Genomic DNA, 17,421 nt, shown 5'->3' on the forward strand with positions numbered 1-17,421 from the left:
TTTTGCAGTAAAAAAAAACGACTGCTTTAAAAAGGCAAAATGTCGTGACTGCTAAGCAGTGAAATTGACTGTTTCAAATTTAGAGAGTACTGAGTCAAAAAATAATTTAGCAGAAAAAAATTTGGAAAAAAAAATAGTTGAACATTTTTACAAAAATTGAAATAATGGTGAAGGGGGAGGGAGGGCTTAAAAACATTATGTTAAAGGTTTTACGAAAATTCGAGAAAAATTTCGCATTTTGATATTGAAATGTTACCACCCTCCAATTCATAAATTTTTCACGAGAATCATCGTATCAAATCAATAATATCTACCCCATAAAATATTTTCTGAAAAAAATCAATTCTAGTGGCAGCTTAACCACTGCACCCTTATTTATCATTCGAATCTCAATATCGCGTATACTATTCCTAAAAAATTGGTAAAAACCATTACTATTCCAAAATAAAAAAATATTTACCCAATTTTAATATCGCTTTTCGAAAGCCTCCTATCGGCCATAGCAGTATTGAATGTTTTAATATTCGGAAAACTCGTCCTTGCTGCGAGCGTCTTGATGGGTTACTTATACCATACCGTACCGAAGAATAGACATCGATATCGTTTAAATTTTTATTAGTATTTGAATGTAAACGATTTTTATAGCTTAAAGTATCTTTACGTACACAAACTATGCTATACGTTATTATTACATAGCGAGGGAAATTTGAAATTAAAATTCGCCCTATGCCTTTGTCGTCATCGTCATCGTCGTCGTCGTCGTGAGTAAGCTGTTAATTCCATTTCATCGATCAGCTCAGCCTACCCTTATATATCTACGAAGTATTATCGCTCGAGTCCAAATTTTTCTATTCAAAGGTCATCAACCTCACTATAGTAAGAGAGGCGTGATAAACGATGAAATAATTAAATTTCATACGCGTGAAATCAGCGGCAATGTTGGTGTTTTTTCCCCTCTCTATACCTGTCGTGCGCAGGAAGAAGTTCCATTAGAATGAAAATGAAAACTTTCTCGTATCGTGGAGCCTCATCGTTAGACCCTTCGGGGTGAACGATCGAAAAGGAAAATAATTTTCGGTTTTTTTCCTCTCAATTTTTATCGCTTTTTTGATGAATTTTCTCTCATAGAAACACGATTCGGACGCGTGCCACAATTAATACCTCGATGAAAGCGAAACATCACGAATACGATGACGAAAAGAGGCTTAAGTCGAGCATCACTCGTCGAGTACCTGAAATTAAGCGGTTTATCAATGCGAAAATCTTCTCCCGCTGTTTTAACAACGTGAAACCTTAAGAATCGATATTCTCACAAGATTCTAAGCTTTCACGAAAATTCCGCTTTTAAAATTTTTTCTCCTTTTTTAGTTTTACTTAAGTAGTTGTCTGGTGTAGGCTTTCAATTCAACTCCAACGATAGCCCGAAAATTTCATGTGACTTTAGTTTTATACAAATTTTTGCGTAGATATTTAATCAATGGTCGAATAGTTCGGTTCGTTCGCGTTAATTTTTAATCTCGAAATTATACCTCGAAATTTCTCTGGTGTTTTGCAGAACCCGAAGATACGACGTTCAAAGGCGGCATCCAAGCGACGTTAATTAATATTAATAAAAACCCCGACGGAGCGAAACGTACCACCAAAGATGGCGTCGACGGTAAGTTTTTACTTTTTTTTTTTCAACATTTTTGTCTATCTCGTGTATGTATAAAGCAATCGCGAATGCGAATCGAGTCAGCAACGTGGCCTCAGAGAATTTCACCATATTGAATTTTTCATCTTTTATACCAGATCTTAGCTGCGAGCGTTTCGCTATACCAGCCTAAAGATAAAGTTGTAGGCGAAAATTTCTCAACACTTTGAGAAAGTTAACCGATGCCATGCCATGCCATGTTCTCCAAGTCGAACTTTCCTATCCTGTCGACGACACAGGCGAAATTTTTTATCGCAGTATCGAACGACGAGCACGTCTTATACGAGTTTCGTGAGTGCTGGTGCTGGTTTTATAAGAATTTTCATATTGGAATTTTAAGTACGTTTCTATCCCTTCGACACCCTCGTCCCTTTTGCGTGCGTTATTCCATTTATAAAAATACGGAAGTTGAAGAGTAGTATGTCATGTGAAAGGATTTTTATACATACGTGTTTTTGGTTACTCGTGAAAAAAAAACCTAAACCTTCGGGGCAAATTTTACATATTTTTGGTTTTTGAAAGCGATACGAAAAGCTTTGAAAGTATATGCCTATTCATGTTTCTTCGCCACCGATATTAAAAGCAGACGTAATAGGTACTGGAATGAGGTTTTTTTGTTGCCTTTGATGGGTATTAAAATACGACCTGGTTATTTTGAAAATTTTCTTCGTATGAAAGAAAATCTTGCTGGCGTTTCTTGTACTAGTTTTCAGGCGTCAAGTAGACGAGTAGGGTGTATGAAAATACCGGGTGTTTCGTAACAGGTGCGTTGAAATTCGCCTGGTAATATAGGTAGTCAGCTACTCAAACTGCACAAGTGTGAATTGACTTGTCAAGCCTTTAAATTTAAAGGGAAAAAATGGAGCACTTTCAAAATTTCAACCAGTAACAGCACCTTTCATTCTTTCAATTTGATTATTTAATGTTTGAAAAACGAACTTGAATAAATTTTTAGAGCTTTGAATGCTCTACAAAAAAAAGTAGATTGCATATTTTTTTCCTGTACCCAAAACTGAAGATGATAAAGTGCTTTGAAAATTCCAATTTATCGCAGTCCTTTCAATTTTGACTCTTTTTGTGCTCGTTTAAAATTTATGCAACATCCTTTCGAGGGAAGTACCCCCCCCCCCTCCCACAACAAAACATTTTTGGACCGGTGAAGGGGTTATAGAAATGAGACTCTAAAATACATCACCAGCTAAAATTTTAGTTACTGGAATTCATTTTTAGATTTTTGACGAATTTTCAAAAAATTTAAAGACCATTTCTCATTATGAAAAAATCAAAATTTGATGAAATTGACACGAAAAGCTGAAATTTGGTTTGTACCCTATTTTTGACATCCCGAGTCGGTTGGTGATGGTTTCAAACCGTTCTGGAGCCTCCAGCGGATTTTTGAATTCTCCAGTTTTCGAAAAAATGCAGTGAAAATGGTTAAATTGAAATTCTACACCTATAAACTTGAATTTACGGTCTTTGTAACCCTTTCGATCGATTTCATCTTCAAAATCTTTTTTTTTTTGATAGTTGAAATTCAAAAATTTTTCCAGCGATTATTTTCGAAAAAATTAACGTGTTTACGAAAAAACTTGAAATTTGATTTAGTATCCTATGTATTTTTGACCTTTCGAGTGGTAAATCCGAATTGATAGGTGCTGAATTAAATTATAATCTTGATATTGCATTTTCCCCGAAAACTGGAGAATCCTAAAATCCGCTGGAGACTCCAAAACGGTTCAGAACCGTCACCAATCGACTCGGGATGTCGAAAACAGGATACAAAATTTTGGGTATTCCTGGGTAAAATAGCTGAAATGGCCCTGTGCTCGGATTTTTGAAATTTTGATTGAACATTGTTGATAGACGCCTCTAAAAAAACTGTAGACCCGAAAATTTCTCCCCCATTTCGCCCCCTTGTTCACAATGACGAAAAAACGTTTTTTCGGGGGGAAAAGGTCACACTTCAACGAGTTTTGCTTAAAAAATTTCATGTTCAGATGAGTAGGTACTACTTTTGGAAATTTTTTCAAATTTTTTTATCCAGATGGGTCATCTTCAAAAACTTGAAAAACTCTTTAAAATGTGTTTTTTGTGTCATAGCTCTGCAAAAAAAAAAAAAACTGACAAAGTTCTGAAATTTTGCACGTTAACCTTAAAAAATTGTAGAAAATGCAACAATTCCTCAAAAAACTATTTCGTGCCCAGGTCTGAAATATCTGGGCCTATTTCATAATCTTTTCATGAAATCATGTCCCAAAAAAGTTTCTATTATAAAAATATACCCATCAAAAACGACGTTAAAATATGAAAACTTGACGTTTGTGATATTTTTGACTAAGAGTGCTTTAGAAACCATTTTATGTAATTGTTATTTTCATTTTTTGGGGAGGTGGAGGGGGAGGGAGGCATAGCAGGATTTATGGAAATGTCCAAATTGATGAAATTTATGGCTTTTGGTGATTCGAGTCTAGAAATGAGAGAAGGAGAAATTTGTTTTTGTGTATCTTTTTCAGTAGGTATTTTCTTTTTCAAAATGCGTGAAATACTATTTTTGAAAAAAATGAAATAATAGTGTGATATTTTTACTCACGTCAGTTGGATGGTTTGCGACAATTTTTCAAACTTATAGTGTTCCCCAAAGGAGCATAAAAATGCCCTCTTCCTTGATAAAAATTTTCTCAACAGCAATTTTCTCCTTTTTTTTCTGTGAAAATATCGCAAAAACATGAAAAAATATTTCTGAGCAAAAATGTTTGTTGAAACCATTTTCATCTTCTTTTTCAAATTTTATAGACATTTTTAAAATGTCTGGTGGAGGAAACCTGTGGTTGTAGAAGTTTTAAAATGTTGGAGCCCACTTTGGTGTTGGAAAATGAGCAAAATTTCATGCAAAATTTATAGAATTTTTTCCCGTATTTTTCCTCTTCTTAATGAGATTTTATATCGAAAATCAAATCCTTGTCAATTTTTTAAACCCTGAAATGGGTTATGCAAAAATGAATCAGACATACTCCTTTGGCTTTTTATACATCCGGGTGTCCATTCCCATTCAAGATTTAAAATATTTTGCCTGGCTGTGAGGCAACCTAAAATGAAATCTATGCATGATGGTTTATCAACCTTCGAAATTGAAGGGGATATAGCATTTTGAAAATTTTCAGTCATCATAAGGTCCACTGTTTTGAATCTAGAAGACTTATGAACATGACAAAATCTTACACAATGCTCTTCTCAACATTTTCAATGTATTTTTTTTCATTTTGTTCTAATTTTATTGTTTGGGTCATTCCATGCCAAATCGGCGGATTCTCGCACGATTGATCCTCGATTTTTTTTCAAAATCAGATCATATTGTGTAGAAGTCATCAAATGATGACGAATGACGCAAACCGATCATTTTTCGATTTTTTTTGGCGGAGCTGTGGGACTTTAAAGTTCTCCAAAATGGCCGAAAATGGAAAATTTCAGTTGCAAATTGCTCCGGTTGTTCGAGGTATAGAATTTTGAACTTTTTTTCAAATTGTAGTACTTTGAGAGGGCAATCGACGAATGATGTCAAAATCAGTGTTGCCACTTTCAAAAACTTGAAAAAAAATCGATTTAAAAACATACCTATAATTTAAATATAACCATGATGTTCATGAGTAAAAATTCTGAAAAAATTCTCAGTTTTAGTCCTTTTTATGTAGAATAACATTAAGTATCAAAAATTTGGACTGGCACTTTTTTCGTTTTCGAGAAAAAAAATTACAAGTTTTGCACTTATTGCAAAAAATATTTTACCAATGTGTACACGAACATGTGAATAAAATACCCCTCCCCCTAATTTGTCAACGAATTGACGAGAAATACCATTTTTTGTGCTATAATTTTAGAGTGATAAACATTGAAAAAATTTCGCCGCCGTTTTAAACAAAAGCAGGAACCTAAAAAATGAATACCCATTTTAGCATTTTTGAAATATTTCACCAATGTGTAGACGAACATGTGAAAAAATTTCCCCTCCCCCCGATTGACCAACGAATTGTCAAGAAAAGTTGAATATGCAGTTGAAACTGAAAATTTCAATTCTATTCAGTATTTGAGAATTTGATGAGAATCTTCGTAGACAAATATTTTTCCTACGAAGACAAGTTGAACAGATTTTAGTCATTCATCATAGTTCATAATTAAGTAAAAACTAGTGGTGGGATATTATCGATATTTATCGATATATATCGATATTTGCCGCCGTCGATATATATCGATATTTTGAAGCCGATAATCGATTATCGGAAAATTTTTAAAAATTATGCAAAAATCCCGCAAATAAATTGTGCGAGGTATTTTTTTGCTCTTTTTGAGCATTTTCAGACTCTTTTAGAGTAAAATAGTGATTATCACAGCTATTAATGGTAGCCATGGGCCATATCTGTAGAATGATGAAATGTTGACAATTACGTCATCGATGTCATCATTATTTTAAAAAGCGCCAAATAGGCAGCTAGATACTGAAAAAGCAAAAAAATAAGGAATAGAAACAGCTTAGAGATGATTCAGTTTCTCTTTTCATCAAAAATCAGCTGTTTTATGGTCTTTTTATGAACATCAAAAACATCCGATATATATCGATATTATCGATATCAGACCTCCGATATTTTGACGATATCGATATCCCGAAATATCGATAATATCCCATCACTAGTAAAAACATGTTGAAGGAATGTCTTGCCCCTTCAACTCTGAGAATCGGCAAACCTTCACACGTTTGTTCAGTTAGGGCTGCGCATCGCCAGGAAAAATATTTTGAACCTTGAACAGAACACACAGTACGTGATAGCGTTACAAATAAGTGACTCGGAAATAGCACCACCCTTTTCCATTTTTGACATCACGATTCAGCCAGCGAGTTGAAGCAAAATATTGACTGAACTTTATTACCTACTAAGCCTTTGACGATTACTACGACTTACCACTATTAAAATCCAATCATAAATCCCCCCTAGTTTGTCTCAACCCTTTCCTCTGACATCTGTCCTTTTTTCCTCTTCCCCTCTCTCTCTCTCCCTTTCTCCATCCAAAAACATCTCGTTTTCGACGCTTCGTCGAACAACAATTTTTTTTACGCGGTTTTTGGGACATAAACTGAGATTTTGTGACGGTCGTTAGAATTTATATACGAATAGGAGGCCTTCTGTCGCATAACTCGAACAACCATGGCGCTGGTTTTATAGACAATATAGACGATTAGGTAGACGTAGGTGTAGTGTATATCTAGTATCTAGCTTCGCAGATTTTATACCTACGTGTAATCGTAACGTAGCACGTACGTAAACCAAAGGATTACCGCATTGGCAAGAACATTGGAAACATGGTGGCTAAAATGCTTAATTACCTTTAGTATAGTAGACCTTGACGAAGATACCGAAGCGCCGGAGGAGGTGTAATCTTGACACAGTGAATTTTCTTTACCTTTCTTCGTCGCTCGCAGCTTATTATACCCAAAAATTGCTCACAAAGGTTGTTTAATCAAGGCATACGTACGTAAAGTTCAAAGTAATCGTGCAGTTGCAATATTATTATATCGTCGTTAGTTCGTTATAGCGTTTTTTTTTTTCGGTTTGTTTTGTCGCACGGATTAATCGATAAAATAAGCAACGGCCGGCTTGAAAATGCATTTCGAAGTAATCGCAAGTATGCGTGTAGCGAAGCGTGCCGATTCGTTCTTTTTTCCCTGTGTTAATCTGATTCCCATAGGAAAGAAATGGGAAATGTTGGCGTCTCGATGTCGTCTCCTGAGTTGATTTTAAAATACGAGTACGACAGGGGTGAAAGTTGACTCCTATATTCGTGTCCGTTTCTCATAACGCAGCTATAGGCTATCGTAGGCTACGATGTGTGGACCAGAGTACGTCATTAACTGCTCCAAAGCTCGGCGAGTTTCGAAATTAGGGGCACCCATGGCGTCTAGAAACTGCCCCGGTGAGTCAGTTTCGACTACACGATGACTTAGGTATCCGTGATCGTAAAAAAACCATAGTAATAAGCCTTGGTCGGTCGAATTGTATGCGTAGTTTTCGCATATGCTGAAAAATAAATTGAAATTATCCGCCGTGTAAGCTTCGGCCATATGGTACCCGGTTGAAGCGTTATTGATTACGTTTCTGATAACAGTACGAATTAACGTATCGTTCATGAAGCTCAGAAGGAAATTATCGACCGTTGATATCCTCCAATATATCCTCAAAGGGTCGTTGCTCAAGTTACCAAGGTATTGAATCACTGAGGAAGGATTAAATATGGCAAGATCTTGGTACACGGTTTTGTAACCATTGAAATAGGATCTTATTTCGTCTAGTTTTTCCGGACATTTGTATCGGTCTAGTAATTGGACCAGTTCGCTTTCCTGGAACCCGAAGAACTCGGTGAATTTGCTCTCTTCGCCCATAAAAGGATGAAACTTCGTTCTGGAAAGGAACGTAGGAAGATTCGCCAAAACCAGTCCACTGATACCCATCACTAATCCTCCAACTACGACACTTTCATCGGCATCTTCAAAAGCGCGTTGTAAAAGGCCATTGACGTGGTCGTAATACCTACTTACGCCTTGTCCAGAAGGTTTATAGGAATTGCTGACCATACTGTCGTAATTATCGACCAAGATAATGACCCCGTTGCGATAATAAGATCGTAAAATAACCGCCAAATAGTGTAACATTTTATGCAACACGTTATAATCCTTCTCGTTTTCATTTTCCAGATTTCTTTCGTCCAATTGTTTCATAAACTTGATCTTATTCTTGTCGATTCTATAATGATTGACGAGCACATCTTCGGGGATCTGCAACATCCAAGAATGTTTGACGAACGTATCGTATAATTTGTTATTCACGTGTCGAATTATGTCCTCCCTGGTGTAAGATTCCAGAACCGGTTTAGCTTCTAGATCGAGAAAAAGCACAGGGTACTTTGCCATGTGCTCGTTAACTATTTCCGGATACTGGGAAATGGTCAAGTTTTTGAAGATTTTTCCAGCTGTTGTGTTAGATGAATGTTTCGGAACACCGTATTCGTCCAGTTCGATTTCCACGAAGAGTTGGAACATTTGCAGATTCAGTGTTTTACCGAAACCTCTCGGACTCGATAGTAGAATTTTAGATGATCCCGAATCAAAAAAAGCTTTTATGAACATACTCTTATCGACAAAATAAGGCTTGGTCAGCTGATCTTGGTAGTCTTGAGTGTTGAAAGCCGAACTCAAAGTGAAACTGATTTCAGTGACGAGCTGGAAAATCGCGAATATTTTGAAGTGATTCATGACAGTTTAATTTTTTTGCCCGGGATTATTTTGAAAAAAATTAGAGCACGTGTAGGCGTACTACATATTTTATGGTTGTTTATTAAACCGAAACTGAAATCAGTTGAAAATTCATTTTGATTTTAAACTCGATTCGAGAGCTTGTTATCAAATTGATAGCTTACAGAAGTATTCAAGGATATCAAACAGTCGAGCACTGGTAACCCAATTGTGAAGTCAGGAATGTATGTTTGATTTGAACCGTCGAACCTTGTCTAAAAAAACAACAACAACATTAAATTAGGTTTTCGTTTATTGGAAAATAATGTCAGGAGTTACTTCAAATTCGCTTCCAATAATGATCAACTTTTTATTAAATATTGACATTATAATTTATAGGTAATCTCGAAAATGCGCCCTCAATTATGATAAATTTAATTACAGGCCCCTCCTCACCATGCAGATTCAAAATTTGAGTAGCTCGAATTGATTTTTGGATTCTTGGCGAATTGAAAATTATTGTAGATTTTTCCAGCATTCAGCATTTAAAAATGAATTTACGTCATTTTCTCCAAATCTGAAACCTTTTGCAGAATTTTAATTTTCTGTAAGGTAAATTTTTAAAATCATCTCGAAGATTTAAAAATAGATTTTGGTTGTTGAAAATTTGGTTTTGACCTTATTTCATGCGGTATCTTACCAGAAAACTCATTGATCCATGATTCATGCCGGAACTTTCAAGTCTGATTCCAGAAAAAAAAATCCATTCGAAACTCAGGGCAGATAGCCTGCTTTTCTCCTATACTGTCTATGCACAGATAGTCCAATTCGATTTCGTACTTATTTCGGATTTTTTTTTCTGGGAAAAATCAAACTTGAAGTACATACCTATCCTCCTAAAAATTGCTGGAAGAATGTTGATTTTCAATTTGAAAAGAAAATCACAATTTTGTGGGGTGAAAATAACCATTAAAAAAAAGTTGTCGTAGATGGAAAAATTAATTTGGATAGTTGACATTTTTATGGGGGGGGGGGGGTGAGGGGGGTAGGAACGAGTTCTTCTTTCTGAAAATCTGGCTGTAGTTTAAATCAGAGTTGAACACCTCGACTGATTTTTGAAATATTAAATTTTCTTACCTATGTAAGGGATTTAAAAAAATGAAAAATTCAAAAGAATTATTAAAAAATTAAGTGGAAATTTTTTTTCTAGAAAATCGAAAAAAACTGTAAGTACTTATGAGAAAAATGACGTCGAATTTTTCAGAATTTCAACATAACTTTAAAATCGATTTTTAAATAAAAACAAAAAAAAATTCTTTTATATCAAATTCAATATTGTTATAATTTTTTTGAATTATTTGAAAAATGAAATTTTATTCCATCATTTCCTGGTCCTAATTTTATAATATGAGAGCGTAACTTGATTTTATTTCATTGGAAAAGAAAAATGATGAATTCGAGTATTTATTTACATACTTAGGTACTACCTATGTACCTACCGTACTGTCTCTTCAGTGTCCCCTCTTCCAGACCCCATTTTGAAAAATATGAATGAAGGAGGACGCGAATGAGCCTGAGCCATGAAATTCATACCTCAAATGTAAAGCTCTCACAATGTATACGATTTTACTTCTCAATTTTTTCGAATTCGAATCGAAACTGCCAGCTTTTCTTTCCTGGAGGTGTTGATCTCATTTTGAACATCAGTTTTCTGAAAGGTTGGTAAAAAAGGTTCTTTCGATCTTCATAATGATCTTTTCAAATTTTCAAATAGCTATCAGTTTTTCGCTCTCATCGTGAAAAGTTGAGCTTTTAAATTGAAAATTCAATGTGGGATTTTCCAATTTTATTTAAGAATTTCGAATCTTCTACATATCTAATTTTTGGAAAAAAGTTTGAAGAGAGTTTTTTGATCGTATTCAAAATATCTATTAGTAGGTGGGTACTTATTAAGTTTTTTTCAAGTCAATTTTAAATTATTCTAGCGAATTTCTCTGCAAAGTGGTATTTTTTTTTGGTCGAAAATTGAAACTGAGTTGAGAATAATGAAAACAAATAATTTCATCTTTATTACGTATCAATTCATCTAGGTTATCAAATTGTTAAAATGTCATTTCGACTTGAAAAAATAAAATCATTTCATCTCGTCATTCTCTGCGTTACCTATCTTCAATTGAACAAACTTCGATGAATTTTCATACTAGGTACCTACTTGTGAAAAATTCAGATAATTAACATTACAAAACACCAAAGTCGGAGTAAAAGTATGAATTTCTCCCCCTTCCCCTCTAAAACCATCAAAAGATTTTTTTAATTTCAACCTCAGATTACTCGTTCAAAAAATGTTTTCCTCATTGACGAAATTTCTATTGAAATGCAAATGTACATACCCTCTTGGCTCTTTATGTTATTTCTAAAATTAATATCCAAATGAACAATATGACTGTGTTTAAACCTTGACTGACTTTTATGCAATCGATGGTTAAATTTTGCATATATCTTCTCTAATTACACCATTCGCATTACCTACGTTTAATTTAAAATACGGGTCCATAAGCAAAACTTTCCAGTATTTTTCTCAGGGAATATCTCGCTTGCGAATTAGGAGCGATGAATTCATCCTGTACCCTTGTCCAAGTCAAATAACCATGATCGTGAATATAACTCAGCGATATATCCTGATACATTTTATCAAATTGAATCGGTAACCTGATATCGAAAAAGCTTTCCAAATCTTCGTAATCCTCGTAACATTCAGCGTACGTGAATCGACAAGTTAATTTATCAACCACGTTTTCAAGAATTTGTCTCAGCAACCTATCTCTAAGCACAGATTTGACAAAATTATCTTCATCCGATAGGCGCCAATTCATTCTATAATTTTGATTAGCTTCGGAATCTTGCACATATTTAACAATCGATTCGGGATGAAATAGAGTCAGATCGTCTACCGATTGGTACCCTCCGTAAACGGAGTTTAATTCCGAAACTCTGGCTTGTGGTAAATCGTATCTGGTAATTAAATCAGTCACGTCGGTTTCGGTAAAACCAAAATACTCGTTGAGTCTGTGCTCGCCCAAGAATCTGTAATGTGTGGCTCGATTTATGGTTTTTCGTATCTTGGGTAAAATCAACCCGCTGACCGAGGTTACCAATCCGTAAACAGTCACTGGTTGTGTCAAAGCTTTACGAATCATTTCACCGATAATGCCGTAAAAATCCAATACGCCTTCTTTAGTGATGGAATTCGATTGGCTTAAAACACTGTCGTAATTATCGACCAAGATTATAACCTCTCTTTGAAAATACACCATTAAAATATAAGCGATCCTGTGTAAACTTGAAATAATCTCTTGTTCGTCGCAAGGTACCTGAGACGATAGATTCGTCATAAAATTTATATCTTCTTCGAGTATCAAAAACCCCCTGTAGCGTTCACGTTTCAAAAGCTCATCCTGGGGTAAATCCAACAACCATTTGTACGGCTCGAAGATCTTGTACAATTTATAACCTAAAAATTGAACGGCTGTTTCGTTTGTGTACTTTGAAAACAAAGTATCGCTTTTCAAGTCCAAGTGGATTATTACGTATTTGGCCAGGTGATCGTTGACGATTTGAGTGTTGTCGAAAATTGTCAGATTTTCGAACGTTTCGTAAGCTTTGGTGTCTGCAGGATCTTTGATGTTGCGGTTCTCATCTAACTCGATTCCGGCGAATAGCTGGATCATTTGTAAATTAGTGGTTTTACAGAATCCTCGAGGGGTGCTGATGAAAGTATAGCTGTGCCAATCATCTTCGAAGAAATGTTTTATGAAGTCGGTTTTGTCGATGAAATACGGTTCATTTCGCAGTTGGATGAAGTCTGATGATGAGGGACAGTCTGAGGTGGTGCAGCTTGCGACCAGATCAGTGGTGATGTAGGAGAGTAAGAAAAGAAACCCAGGAAGCAGTTTTAGTGATCTGTTGAGAAAAACAAATAAGCATGTATTCAATTTTCAAACATTAAGCTGGACTTTTGAAAAATTGAAAAAAAATTATCAACTTTTGAAATTTTTACTTGGATATCAAGTCTGACTTATCAGAACTTGAAACAAAATTACTATATTGCTGAGGGGTCAAGAACCTCAAGAGATTATACAGGCGGGCCAATTGACCTTGAGAGGCCAGACATGCAGATAAACGACTTCGGGAAGTCAGACAGACCGCCTTGAGAGGCTAGACAGGTAGGTCAGTGACCTTAAGATACTGCACAGATGGGTCAATGATCTTGAGAAACCAGACAGACAGGAAAACGACATTGGGACTTTGTTAGGTAGGCCAGTGACCCTTGAGAGTTCACATACGTGCGAGTCAATGACCTTAAGGGAACAGACATACGACCTTGGAAAGCCGAACATGTGGGTCAATGACCTTGAAAACCAGACAGGCAGGAAAATGTCATTGGGAAGGCTTGTCAGGTAGGACGGTGACCTTGAGAGTCCAGATATACGGGTCAATGACCTTGAGAGGACATCCAGACGACTTTGGAAGTCGAAAAGTTAGGTCAACGACCTCAAGAGGCCAGGCAGACAGACAGACGAACTAACATCGAAAACCAGACAAACGGGTCAATGACCCTAAAAGATCAGACAGTCAGAAAAACGACTTTGGGAAGCCAGACAAGCAGATAGACAATCTTAAAAGGGTAGACAACTAGGTCAGTGACCTCAAGAGGCCAGACGAACGGGCAGCCAAGCGACATTGGCTCCGGAAGATCTCAGCATAAAGCATCAGGTTTGCTCAGAGTCAGGCTGAAGACTTGTCACTTGGTCCCGATGATCATGTCCGATCAAGCATTAAGTCAACTAGACCAAAACACACTCAAGATCCATAATTCAACACTTAACTTGGAGACGACACTTTACACCTATTTCTACCTGGGCTCCATCAAATTTTAAAATCAACTACATATTGGAGCTGTTCAGAGTTTTTCAATCTGATCAATTTATTCTAAATAAGCGTTTGTATCTATTAAGGATTTTCAAGTGGATCTTTCTAATTTTTTTTTTTGATATCTATACACTTTTCTCTCCTCCTTTATTTGAAAATTTCTGTAAAAGATTGCCCACTCAAGGAATACAACATCCAAGTCAGTACGTGAAACTTTTTTTTGGGGGTGCTACTTTATTGAAGTCTCGGTCAAATTGTCCTGTCATAATTTTTTCTGTGGAATAGTGACGAAAAATTTCAAAACTTACTTCATTATTGGTTCGATTATACGAATTGTCGACAGGATTTTTCATATTTCTTTTGATATTTTCCAAAGTTTACTGGGAATGTACCTCTTCATAAAAAATGCTTGGGCATGCTCGTTTCAAAGTTCAACATACTCATACTAATCCAATGTGAAGAAAAATAATAATTTACTCGTATCAGGAAATCGAAATTTATACATTGAGACGTATCACAGAAGATAAGAAAACTGAATTACTGATCAGATGAAATATTCGAGGCATTATACATATTAGTATAGGTTCTTGATGAAAAAATATTCCCGTGTATACTAGAGAAAGTAGTGGGGAATGAGCTTTGGAGATATTTACTAGCCCTGTTCTTATGAGAAAAAAATGTGTTGGAATTTTTTTGCATTTTATTCAAGAAAATTCCCAAATTTTTATGGGTCTCCTGGCTTGGACCCTGTCGGTATTTTTTCCAACTTAATTTTTTGTAATAAATTTTATCTGATTTTTATTCGTTTGTAATCGTTGAAAAAAATGTTTCAATTTTGTGATAATCCATTTAAAAAGTTAAGTTACCTATTTTTTATTTAAAAACATAATTTTCATTTTTTTTTCAATCTTGTCTACCACAATTTCAAAATGTTTTCCTGCTTTGAACAAAATTATTTTTATAATTTTACTTTAAAAAACAATTTTCATTCATTTTTCCATTTTTTTTTTTTTTTTTTTTTGAAAAAAAAGTCGTGCTAAAATTTATATTTTTCATCTACTTTTTAGTTAATTTCAGTTTTTTGAACTTGAATATTTTCAAAAATAGTTCATGCAGTTCTTTCATATTTTAATCCTACCAGTTTCCTAACTAAGTTTGAAAAAAATTATAATTTTTCGTGGAAAATAATGCTTCAACTTTTTTATTTGGGGGTGGGGGAGGATGGTCTGTTTGGAAAATTGTTTCGATCTTTTTCATTTCTTAAAAATGATTGTTTGAACTTTTTCAATTCAGTGGGTGAATTGTTAGGTAGGTAGGTATTTTTTACAAAAATCATAATTCGTCAGTGTAAAATTTTCTGATTTATTTTATTTTTTCGTTTTTTTTTTGTTGGTTGCTTTTTCATGCACTGTGCATTTTTTTTCAATTTCATAATTTCGTGGCAATTTTTAGCCCTCTCTCTTTATTTTTGAATAAAATTAATCTTGAATTAATCTTTCGAATTTAATTTTTCCCAACTGTTACATTTATGTAGCTATTGGGAAAAATCTTCGAAGAGTTGTCGTATCAGAATTCGCCGCAACCATTTTCTCTGAATGATCGATGATTTTTCTCAGTCTCTATTGGTATGTAGATCATGTTGTAATGATGGAAGCTTTCTCTTCAACTAAGTCTGCATCTCACGATCAGTTTTAGTGGCGTTCGTCCCGATCTTTTTTAAATCCTCATCCGCAGTTATAAAGCTAGACAATTCTTTGACATTAAGCCATATTTCCAAATTAGGGGTTGTGTTCATATGTACGATAGAATCTGGTGTGATTGGAACGTCTGGGATGATGATTTGATTAATACCGTGAGTGAGATACCCTCGATCAAAAATATAACTAAAAAGAATTTCAAACGGCGAGCCTTTATACTCCAAACCTTGGCAAGTATTAAAGAAAGTCGTGAAATTCTCCAAACTGTACGACTCGTGATGGTCGAATTTAAACGTCATGTTTCTCACCAGATTTTGCAACAAGTGGCCTAAAATTTTATCTTCTTTGAAACCCAGTAGGAAATTGCCATCTTTATTGGAGGTGTTCCGGTACGCTATTAAAGCCTCAGGATGACTAATATTGGCTAAAAATTTGGTCAACGAAGATGGATTAAATATAGTCGTCATTTTTGTCTTGGTTTTATACCCGTTGTAGAATTTTTTCACTTGTAGTCTTCGTGAAGGGGTGCAATTGTACTTTAAAAGCAAATTGGTGGCTTCTGCATCGGTGAAAGCGTAATGAGGAGTGTAGCTGTGATCGTTGAGGAAGTTGTAGTGTTTCGATGGACTTAACCTTTCAAGAATGTGAGGCAGCACCAAAGAAGTTGTTCCTAATATCAAACTACGCAAGGTAACTCTAGGAATATTATCAAAAGTCTTGCTCAGCACTGTGCTCATGTACTTGTAAAACGTCTCCATATCGTTTTCACTAGGTCTAAAAAAATTATTCAGCACACTGTCGTAATTATCTACGAGGATCATCACTTCTTTGCCAAAATAAAGATATAAAATGCTGGCAAAATTATACAACGCCGCAGTTTGAAGAATGGAATCGCCTTCATTGGGAAGTTTCTTCTGATCCAAGTTCTCCAGTAATTCGATTTGTTCGTTGTTGATTTCATAAATGCTTCTGAGCTCTTCTTTGGGGATATTCAAGAGCCATTTGTACGGCTCGAAGCTCTGGTACAGTTTGTTATTGAAAAATGCGACGGTTTTTTTAATATCGATGGTTTTCTCCATTGTTGTATCCGATTCGAGATCTATATGGATTACAACATGTCGACCGAGATGATTTTCAATGATATCTGTGTAGTTTGAGATCTTCAAAGAGTTAAAAATTTCGTACGCTTTGGTGGAAGTGTAAGGTTTGGGTTTATGGCTCGAGTCCAATTCGATTTCGCAGAATAAACGAAGCATTTGGAGGTTTGTTGTTTTACAGAAGCCTGGAGGAGATGTGATGAAGATATGTTTGTTGATATCTTCGAAGAATGTCTTGATGAATTCGCTTTTATCGACGAAATAGGGTTGTTTTGTCAGAGCGATGAAATTTTCGATTGAGGAAGGTGCTGATGAGATGCATTTTTGAATATGTGATGTGAGGCAAAGAGTGATGAAAATTTGAGCTGATATGCTTACCATTTTAGAATAACGAAATACTGATGTGGTTTTGCTTTTGAATTTTTGATGATATCTTGATTCTTTATTGTTTCACTTGAAAAGGAAAATGCCAAGATTCGTCATTTTTGATTACATGACTGAATCAGCTACCAAAGTCTAAATACTAGAACAAATTTTAATTTTTGAAAAAGTTTGGTCGTGTTACCACATTTTGATTTTTATTATCAGTTTTCGATCATCCTATTACTGTAGCTATCGTGTATTATCTCATCGTAAGAGAAATGAACTTGATACCTACCTACTCACGCTACTTGATTTAAATGAAAAATCATTCGAGTTTTTAGGCATCTCGAATGACCCTGAATTGTT

General features: G+C 35.1%; 4 protein-coding genes across 7 annotated transcripts in view; 1 reads left to right on the forward strand and 3 right to left on the reverse strand.

The window, feature by feature from the left end:
- Nucleotides 1-17,421, forward strand: part of LOC135845880 (nuclear protein MDM1) — a 73,643-nt gene that overhangs the window by 10,683 nt on the left and 45,539 nt on the right. For all 4 annotated transcript variants that reach the window (XM_065364736.1, XM_065364729.1, XM_065364732.1 and 1 more), the window contains exon 3: nucleotides 1,556-1,657. In XM_065364736.1, the coding sequence (XP_065220808.1) occupies nucleotides 1,556-1,657 (102 nt within the window). The remainder of the gene's footprint in view (nucleotides 1-1,555; nucleotides 1,658-17,421) is intronic.
- On the reverse strand, nucleotides 5,380-9,076 carry LOC135845886 (uncharacterized). Its single transcript, XM_065364746.1, has one exon. It carries the CDS (start codon nucleotides 8,988-8,990, stop codon nucleotides 7,545-7,547), a length of 1,446 nt encoding a protein of 481 aa, XP_065220818.1. The 5' UTR covers nucleotides 8,991-9,076; the 3' UTR covers nucleotides 5,380-7,544.
- LOC135845888 (uncharacterized) lies at nucleotides 11,010-14,609 on the reverse strand. The gene is made up of 2 exons (XM_065364748.1): nucleotides 14,207-14,609; nucleotides 11,010-12,929 (listed from the first exon to the last, which is right to left on the reverse strand). Exons 1-2 carry the CDS (start codon nucleotides 14,209-14,211, stop codon nucleotides 11,507-11,509), a joined length of 1,428 nt encoding a protein of 475 aa, XP_065220820.1. The 5' UTR covers nucleotides 14,212-14,609; the 3' UTR covers nucleotides 11,010-11,506.
- On the reverse strand, nucleotides 15,241-17,331 carry LOC135845885 (uncharacterized). Its single transcript, XM_065364745.1, has one exon. The coding sequence runs from the start codon at nucleotides 17,071-17,073 to the stop codon at nucleotides 15,565-15,567; it is 1,509 nt and encodes a 502-aa protein (XP_065220817.1). The 5' UTR covers nucleotides 17,074-17,331; the 3' UTR covers nucleotides 15,241-15,564.

This window comes from Planococcus citri, chromosome 4 (genome assembly GCF_950023065.1).
Source record: "Planococcus citri chromosome 4, ihPlaCitr1.1, whole genome shotgun sequence".
Classification (NCBI taxonomy): Eukaryota; Metazoa; Arthropoda; class Insecta; order Hemiptera; family Pseudococcidae; genus Planococcus; species Planococcus citri.